The 10101-nt window shown below is 35.5% G+C and overlaps 1 protein-coding gene across 1 annotated transcript; it reads right to left on the bottom strand.

Moving 5' to 3' along the window:
- Positions 1-6942: 6942 nt before the first annotated feature.
- LOC107793932 (putative late blight resistance protein homolog R1C-3) lies at positions 6943-9323 on the bottom strand. The gene is made up of 2 exons (XM_016616380.2): positions 8257-9323; positions 6943-8074 (listed from the first exon to the last, which is right to left on the bottom strand). Exons 1-2 carry the CDS (start codon positions 9321-9323, stop codon positions 6943-6945), a joined length of 2199 nt encoding a protein of 732 aa, XP_016471866.1.
- Positions 9324-10101: the final 778 nt, after the last annotated feature.

Consider the following 10101-nt stretch of genomic DNA (forward strand, 5'->3'; position numbering starts at 1 on the left):
TTGCGGACAGAAGGAGATTCAGAGGAGCTGTTTGGCCGCGGTTCCACCGCGATCGCGGCAGAAACGCGGCAGGAGGCGGAAATTTCAGGGACTAAAGTGCAAAACACGGGATTTTTAGCCCAAAAATCCTATTTTAAACACTAGACTTCGCCCATGAGAGGCATGTATTGATTTTTAGAGTATCTTGGAAGAAAAATAATTGTGAGAGATCACCCAAAACATCTTTCTTCTTTTATTTGATTTTGTTTGCTAGTTTATAATGGATCTTATCTTAGTTTGTTTACCCATAGTTATGAGTAGCTAAATCTTTTGTCTAAGGTTTTGATGGAACCTATTGGGGGATGAACTTCTTGTTTATGTGAATACAAATTGCTAGTTTCAGTCTTTATTTATTCAACTATGCTCTTGTTGTAGTTAATTGACAGGATCCTCAATTAGCTGTGCCTATTTAGTGTGCATAACTCAGGAGAGAGTGCATATGTAGGTTATTGTTGAATAACACCACTCCTACAGTATAAGAGGAATCTATAATTGCGAGTTTAAAGGCGGGATTAGGGATAACGAAGCCTTGGGTGCAATCTTAAGTGAACTGTGTTAATTAAAGCTAGCTAATGTATCTCGGGAGAGTGCAATAGTATATTACTGTGATTACTCGGGAGAGATTTACGGTAAGAAAAGTGTTTATGATTGATAGATGTGTGTTGGGAAATTTGTATGAAGCATAAACAGAAGGGATTCCATTAATAGGGGAAATCTTTACCTTAGTTTTTTCTCATCATTGTTTACAACCTTAGCATTTTAGTTTACAGCTTGTTATTTACTTGCAATCTTAGTTAGTAAAGAAACCTTCAACTGTGATTCAAAAGTTTGAGAAATTGGTTCTCAGGAGTTTAGCTGGTCTAAAGATTGTGATTGATAGGTTAACTCTCTGTGGATTCGACCCTGGGCGTAATACTCGGGTTATATTTGCAACGTCCGCATAGTCCTTTTTATAAGGCATAGTTGGGCGTGATCAGTAACTTAAGGGCACTTTATAGATGACCTGAACAGTATTAATTAAAATATTTAATTCAAGAGTTCAAATTATTAGTGAGGTTCATTTAGTACAAACTTTTTTATTTTACTGTTCATTTACTTCTTTTACCTCTAAAAGTTTAATATACTGTTTTTAATGTAAATGCATACAAATTTATGTCTCAATTTGAAATAATAATTCATGTAAATTAATCACAATTAGATTAGTATATTGACTATTTTAAAATTGTATGGCTTTGAAACTTTGATTACACGTTAAAATAATATATCGAAAAATAAAACTCATCATAAAATTTCTTTTCAATGATGTTAAATATGTCCTCCTGTTAAATTCTTCAATTATAAAATTAGAATAATTTGTACTTCTTAATTATATTATTTTGATTTCATTGTTCATTTATTTGTTTTGCTTTATAACTTATAACCAAAAGCGAAAAAAAGGCAAAATAAATTCTTTAGCAAATTGTTATTTTGAATTTTGGTTTCTTCTCTCTCCGTTTATTGAAATGGAACGTTAACATTTTGATAGATTTAACTAGAACCGTCCCAAAATATTGGGGCAACTGTACATCTCATCATTAGAGCATTAAAATCTATATCTATCTATCTATCTATACTATATTAAAAGTATAAATGCACTTAGCGAAATGTTATTCGCTTATTTTACCTGTTAAAAAAAAATTATACTATACAAAATAGTCATTTAAAATCTAATAACACTTTTACCTTATATAGATTTTCTTATTTAAAGGCCATTAATATTAGAGTTGTATTGAACTGTCCTTATTTTTTCAAATGCAAAAAATATTATTACAAGTAATTGATGTATCTTAAAAAAGAAAGAATTACAAGAAAATATACTTTGATTCACACCATAACAAAGAATGACACATATTTTTTAGTTTTACCCGACCTAGCCTATATTGTACATATTTTAAAAGCACTAGAAAATTCAAATTTTGTTTTCTTACAACCATTGCTTCCAAAAGCTATGGAGTTAAATCTATATTCTCACAAATATAGCTTTCACTCTCTTTTCTTCTCACATATTCTACATATGCTTCAAGAAGCCGTCCGCCATTACTGCTTCTCTCATGTGTCACCTAGTTGCAATGTTAGAAAATTGAAGATTCAACATTCCACCATTGAAGGCCATTCAAAGCTTGGCTTTCAAAAATAATTTTTTTTAGTTTGTTAGTTGTTTGGATTGGGTGTTGTTCCAATTGATTGAAAATATCAAAAAGAGTTCAAAATTTAAATTTGAAGTGATTTGGAGTAGATTTGAGCAAGATTTGAGTTAAATTTCAGAAAAAATGCAATGAAGAAAACGAAGTCAGTTTTTTTGTATAATTATGTATAATCTTGTATAATAGTGTATATGAGTGTATAAACACATCTTATACACTTTTATACACCTTTATACAAGCGTCTGTAGACGAACTTCTTCCACGATTTTCAGTTGCAATTCTTGTTCAAAATCAGTCCAAATCTCCATTAAATGACTTCAATTTTTATATACAACCTCCTTATACTGTTTCTAACAATTCTAGATAATACCCACTCAAAATTTCTCACAAAATCAAATTCGAAATCTAAACCCACATATTTAAGCTTGTTAAAAATCTAATTTTCACCATCCAAATGGATTTTGTTTGTTGAACTAATATTTGGGTTACAGTTACTGATTCGAAAATTAACTTAAAAGCTTGAGCAATCGTTTTTAAAAATTAAATAGTAATTTTAAGAATCTATTGGAATTGGATGTTGAATCTTAGCCTATTATTTTGGGCTAATTGGTTGTAAATTGAAATATGGTCTATAAAATGGAAAAGTAAGGATCTCAGTTGTTCTTATGTGAAATTTTCCCCTTAAAAAAGGTTGTTTTTTTTGTTATTTTCAATTAAGAGTTCTGAAAGACATATATATATCCCGGAAAATGTCTATTTATCTTTCTTTAATTATAAGAATCCCTAAATTCTCACGTGTGGTTTGTCAATTGGTCTTAATGCATCTTATGATTTTAGAAGCTTAATTAACATATGTTCATTAGATACTGGAAAATATCAATATATACAATTGAATTTGACAGCATCATATCTAACTAAATAATTTAAGCAATCAATTGGGTGATAATATAATTAACAAGAATAACATAGAATAAATTGTTCTATTTCATTTTTCAGTTATAGGAATATATATAGTCTCCTTTGTGGGTTATCAATTGGTCTTAATGCATCTCATTAAGTTTAGAAAAGCGTAATTAACGATAGGCTCATTAGATATTTGGACATATCAATGTATAAAATTTAATTTGATACTATAATATTTATTTAAATAGTTTAGGCAGTCAATTGGGAAATAACTAACAAGGAACATGGAGAGATTAGTTGTCCTACTACCTTCTGATATTATATTTAAAATTCTAGTTGGGCAATTTCTTTCATTAATATGCTTTCAATTGTAATTTATTTCAATTTTCACCTTGATAGTAAATAGTTCATCAAAAATCCACAAAACATCCAGCACCGCTGCAAAGCCTAGGCTTGCTAGCTCTCTATAATTAATCCTTTTGGGATCACAACTCCAACTTATATTAATTTTTTGTTTATTATTTAGCTATAAATCTGCTTAATAGTAGTCATATAATTCAACTACAAATTTTAAGTATGTTTTGTGACAAAACTTTGCTGTCACTAAATTGCAGGTTGATTAGAGACAACAAAATGATTGTCACTAATTGTTTATAATTTTAGTGACAAAAAGTAAGGTCACAAAAAAGTATACAAGTTTATGGCTAAAGATTAGATCATTTAATTACAAATTTTGAGTCATCACTATTTGGTAATACATTTTTAGTGACGAAATCTTTTCGTATCGAAAGTTCAGCTAATTTTAAGATAAATAAATTTTCGTCATAAACTGTGTGCAACATTAATGACAAAACTAATTTGTCACGAATAATTTTACTTTTGTAGCTAATACTACACAATAAATGGCGCCAACTCATTTTTTGGTGGGAAACTTTCGTGGACGCAACTTTCACCACGAAATTTTATGTTTCGTCACTAAAAGTGCATAGCTCATGTCTTTAAAGACGAAATATAATTTTTGTCACGAAAAATGAATAATCAGTGACGAATTTTGTGTCGTAGCTAATAATTTCGTAGCTAAATACTACATTTGTTGTAGTGAAGGTTTTTAACAGAATTGAATGGTCTTTATTAGAGACACTCTCCATGCCTTTAACTTCCCCACTAGCACCATTAACCTCATCATGTCCTGTGCAAGCTCATCGTCCGTATCTGTCCTATTGAATGGGGATCAAACCAACCCCTTCAAACTTTCTAGAAGTATCAGGCAAGGTGATCCCCTCTCCCTTTACCTGTTTATTTTGTGCATGGAGAGACTCTTTAGATCAATTGATGAAGCTGTCCAGGATAAGAAGTGGTGCTCAATTAGCAAAAAAATCAACCAGGTCTCAGGCGAAAAAATCAATCTTGCAAAATCAAGGGTATTCTTCTCTGCCAATTGCCAACTCCACCAAATGGAAATCAACTCCAACAGTCTGTCCATTCAGGCCTCAGCCACCTTTGGCAAATACCTGGATTTTCCTATTTTTCACAAAAGGCCAGTCAATAATGATTTCCAATTCATTATTGATAACATGCACTCCAATATGGTTGGTTGAAAAACTGGCCTCCTAAATATGACGGGGAAAACTACCCTTGCAAAAGCCTCCCTAAATAGTATCCCTAGCCATGTCATGCAATTCATCAAACTCCCCTAAAAAACTACTAAGAAATTGATAGAACTGAAAGGAATTTCATCTGGGGTATCACACCTAATAGGAAAAAATGCACCAAGTGGGCTGGGACACTGTCGCCAAGCCTAAGACCCAGGGAGGGCTCGGAATTCAAAGGGCAGAATTGAAGAACGAAAGCCATCCATTCAGGACTTGCCTGGAGGCTCTTTCATAACACATCCTCCATCTGGGCAAAAACTCTGATTGCCAAGCACTGCAACTGGCGACACCCATCCAAAAAAGCAAAATCCTCCACTTGACAGTGCATTCTTAATGGGTGGGAAACATGTACACAAGCCAGGAGATGGGTGGTTCACAAAGGGAATAGAGTCAGCTTCATAAATGACCCTGGATCCCAAACCACCCATCCATTATGTCCATGATTGAAGGTCCACTAACACAAGCTGACCTGTCAACTACAGTTGCTGCCATCTACAACAATGGGGTATGGGATATCTCCTCCATCTCCATGAACATCCTTACAAACATCATAAACATACTTTTAACTACTTTTATTCTACCCAAACTTATTAAGGAGTATAAGATAATTTGGGAAAATACTGATAATGACCTCTTTAGCACAAAATCAGCTTATACCCTTATTGCCAACTTTGCCTCCCGGGAGGGGACAGATAATAACAACATCCACTTGTGGATCTGGAAACTGAAGGCCCCCAAAAAGATCAAAACCTTCATATGGCTCCTTTACCATGAAAGGCTTCCAACAGGGGCTTATCTCCAAAGTATTGGGGTCCACTGTGACCCAATTTAATGTTTTTGCAATGAAGCTCTTGAGACTTCTGCACACATCTTCTTAGAGTTCCCTAATGCGAAATCCTTATGGGAAAAATTAACCTCAAAGAGCACCAATGCAGCACAAACCCAAAACCCGAAATTCACTAGCAGGGACTAGGCTACTACATGGGCTTCTCTCAAATGAAAACCATTCAAAAACAATCTTAGTTGGGAGGATTTATTCCCTTTTAGCTTCTGGCAGATCTGGATTACTAGGAATAATAACCTTTTCAACAAGAAAAAGGATACGGTCCCTACTATAATTATTTTGGCAAAGGCTACTAAGTATATCACTATCTCAGTAAACAAACTACCTATAAAAGAGAAAATCATCTGAGTCAAATGGACCCCCCTCCCCCATCAAGAGGCCATTATAAGCAACATTGATGGAGCTGCTAATAGGAATCCTGGTAAGGGAGAAGTGGGAGGAGTTTTCATGAACTCCAGCGGAAACTGGGTCCTAGGTTTCATGGGAAGCATGCAACACTCCACAAATACACAAGCGAAACTCCTTGCTATTCTAAAAGGATTGCAGATTGCTGACCAAAGAGGGATCACACCACTTGAGATCAACACATACTCGACTGAGGTAATAAGAATGCTAAACTGGGGTTATTATGAATTTGACTCCATTATTTTTGAATGCAGGTTAATCATCCTAAGACGAAGAGACGTGGTGGTGAAGCACAACTACACGGAGACGAACAAAGTAGCTGGCATGATGGCAAAAGAGGTGCCAGCAAGAACTTTTTTGATAGCATAAGATTCACGACAGTTCCTCCGGTGTTTGCAAATCAAGCTTTTTGGGCAGACATCTTAGGAACTGTTTTTTCTAGAATTTAAATATTAGATTACATGTATATACCGAAAAAGCTCAGAATCTAAAATCGTACCTTGTTACAGAAGACTATTCTAATTCTTTTCGAGTAAGAAATCCTCACGAGAATCTTCACAAGAACTCTCTAAGGAATTGAGAAGAGAAGAAGGATACAAGCCTGTGCGCGGGAGTTTCCTCACCAACTTCTTTTAGTTAATACTCTTAAGCGATATATGCAACCGTTAGGAAGAGTCCTACCGTTGTGCCTCTTCCTCTTTATTAATTTTAAGATTCAAATATATATTAAATCAAATTTTTACATGGATCTGCGTCCACGGAATCTAATTCCTTCACTACCAAAACAACAAATGAAAGCAAAGAAAGCGAATTGGCTTTCCACTGTAAGGTTACACCAATGTCAATATACCGTAGTAGACACCACTACGTACGTAATAAGATCACCAGATCAAGAATCTTTCTCTTAGTTGCCGCATCATGAATCTGATATAGTGACATTGAATTGGGCATTTCCCATCTCTTCAATTTGTGTTTCTTTAATTTCCATAGCAGAATTCGTGGTAGATTGGCTGCAATTCTCCACTTCAATCAACTGTAGTGAATACAAGCTCTCAAAACTAGAAGGAATGCTTTCTAGTTTAGCACACCAACGCAACACGACCCGCTTGAGGTTCGGGAAAGCATCCTCCGAGGCATTCCATTCGACAATTCCCAGAGACTGTAGTTTCAGGATTTTAAGGTTAGGAAACTCCCCGACATTGACATCCCACTTGTCCTCCTCAATGTGGCAACTATCTAGATTTAAGTTTTCAAGATTAGGTAGCTCTCCAATGGTCGAAATTCTTCTCCATGGATCGCGAAAGTCGAAATAGAGCAGTGTCAATTTTCTGAGAGTTGACGGGAAGTCAAACTCTAGTCGAGAAAGAGCAATTTTAGGACTATAATAATTGAGAGAAAGTGATTGCAGTCGATCTAGAGACTGAAAAACTGGTTGGCTGCATGATCGGGATTCGAAATCATCATCACGGATCACGCATACCAATTTTACAATATTACGTAGTACATGACTTATAATGGGATTGTCATAAGGAAGATGAAACCTAACTGCGGATAAAGTTTCCAGCTTTCCTAATTGTGAAGGTTTTTGTGAATTTTCAGGTAAAGGTGAACACCAAAAACGAGATATACCAGACAGTTGCAAATGCCTCAAGTTAACCATATCCCATATGGTCTTTGGTAGCTTAACCCAGCGATCAACACTGTTCAAAATCAATGTCTCTAAATTGGCAAGAAAGCTTATAGCTGATGGAATTTCACGAAAAGCACCACTTATTGACAGGTACCTTAAATGAATCAAGAGTAGAATTCCTTCGGGAAATGAATCAGTGACTCTAACATTCTCCAAATCCAGCACTGTTAATAATTTGAAAGCTTCTAAAGATTCCTCAAATTGTTCTGTTGAGCGGATGGTGCTACTAGAGACAGTAAAGCGCAAAGAATGAGTACCTTCCGGGGGAGGATTCCACATCATAAAATCATGTATATCAGAGCAAATAATGCGCCGAGAAGTCATATCAGTTGCAACTTGAGGATTATTATAGCCAGAACTGCGGGATTTACCAATAACAATAATGTAATTAGATACAACAACATACCCAGTAAAATCTCACTAGTGGGGTTTGGGGAGGGTAGAGTGTACGCAAACCTTGCCCCTACCCGGAAGGTAGATGAGAAGCAAAACTAAAGAAGAAAGAATAGAGCCAAGGATCAGGAAGAGTATATTTCTTACCCATAAATCTGTAGTAAATGTATTTCTTCTTGAGCTTTTTTCGAGCAAAACTGATGTATGAGATCGTGAACACGAACAACTTTGAGTCTGCCCAAGGAACTTCTTTTGGCAACCGTAACAAGGTTACTCCCTATAAGCTCCAGTAAGTAACTTGTCGCAACATGTTCCAAGCTTGTCAACTCAATGAACTCATTGTGCGGTATAAATCCTTCGCAGATCCATAATTGTATCAACTTCCATATCGGTATTTCTTCATCCTCAAGAAATGTTCCAAAGTACAGGAAACATGGTCTCAAATGATGAAGCAAATACTTGTAGCTCAATTCGATTACCTCCATTAACCATTTCGCATCATGAAAAAGGTTTGAGCTCAAATTTAGAGTGACTTCTTTCCAGTAACCCACTTCCTTTTCTCCCCTGGCAAGAAGCCCTGCTGTCAAAACTATTGCAAGAGGTAAACCTAAACAACTGCTTGCAATTTCATTTCCGATCTCTTCAAGTTCATCGGGACAACTTTCTTCCTCGAATACTATCTTCTTCCATAGCTCCCAACTTTCTTCTTGTGTCAGATGCCGAAGATGGTGAGGATTTTTTGAGGCATAGGAAGCCACATCGTTGAGCCTAGTAGTCAAAACAATCCTACTTCCCTTGTTATCATCCGGGAAAATTGTTCGCAAGTCATCCCATGAATCAATGCTCCACAGATCATCTACTACAATGAGATATCTCTTTCCTTTCAATAATTTGCGTAGCTCATCGGCTAATTCGCTGGGATCACTTTCTTCTCTTGTGGTATTCTTCTTGTCAAGTCGTCTCAAAATCTCTAATAGTACCTTTCTCCGGTCATACACTTGTGAAATACAGCACCATGAACGGACATCAAAATGCTCCATTACAGTTTCATGAGAATACAATTTTGTAGCTAAAGTCGTCTTGCCCAATCCAGGCATTCCTACAATAGGTACAATGTCTAATTCTTTTGGTCTTCCAACAAGTCGCTTGAGGAGCGTTTCCGCTTCGTCCTCATGTCCTAGAATTACTGGTGATGCGATATACCCGACTTCCATTTTTGTGATTGATGGTTTCAAGCAAAGGAAAGAAGAAATTAAGCAGCAGGAGGAGGTCAAATCAAACGGTAGTAAGGAAATGAATGTTGATGTATATATATATGGTGAATGGTGGTTTCAAGCAATGAAATGAAGATAGAAAGAGAAGGAGCTCAACTCAAGGTATATTAGGATGTGATTCAGGTGAAGGTTGATATAAAAGATGATTGGTACTTCTTACTTGAGTAAATCAAAGAAAGGAATAAATAGAAGCTCAAAAACCAAGGGGCAGTAATTAAGTAGTAACATGGTTTCTTTAGCCATCACTGAAAATTGCCATTAAACTATTACAAAGGAGTAGCATAAAATAAGGAATCGTGCATAGGCTTATATCTAATACCGTCTTTCTCTTCTTTGCAAGTTTAATGGTATATGGTAAAATATGTTCATATTAAATGCTCGCATGATAAAACGACATATGGAGCCGATAACAGAAGGCAATCAGGTCTGAAGGCAACGATCTCGTTTGTTCCCGAAGGGAATGATGTTCATAAAGGCGAAATAAATGTCTGTTACCCGGTAGCATTTAATGGAGAATATTCTATAGTTATAGAGAATATGACATTCACTGCCTCCCATTACACATTCTTCAATGAACTTCATAATTTTCATTAACGAGGTGCTTGATCCTAGGAACTTGTTCCCTAGGTGCAATTATAAATAGCGAGCTCAACTACCATTGTAAAGGACGAGAATTTTCTAACGAGCTCATACTATACTCTGCTCAAAAACTCAATAA

The sequence above is a fragment of the Nicotiana tabacum genome, chromosome 6, assembly GCF_000715075.1.
Source record: "Nicotiana tabacum cultivar K326 chromosome 6, ASM71507v2, whole genome shotgun sequence".
NCBI lineage: Eukaryota > Viridiplantae > Streptophyta > Magnoliopsida > Solanales > Solanaceae > Nicotiana > Nicotiana tabacum.

Bases quoted from the DNA above. Each gene is read 5' to 3' on its own strand.
- LOC107793932 (XM_016616380.2), bottom strand. From the start codon at position 9,323: ATGGAAGTCGGGTATATCGCATCACCAGTAATTCTAGGACATGAGGAC. The intron at 8,075-8,256 runs GTAAGAAATATA...TAAATCCCGCAG, and splicing joins CATTTACTACAGATTTATGG to TTCTGGCTATAATAATCCTC.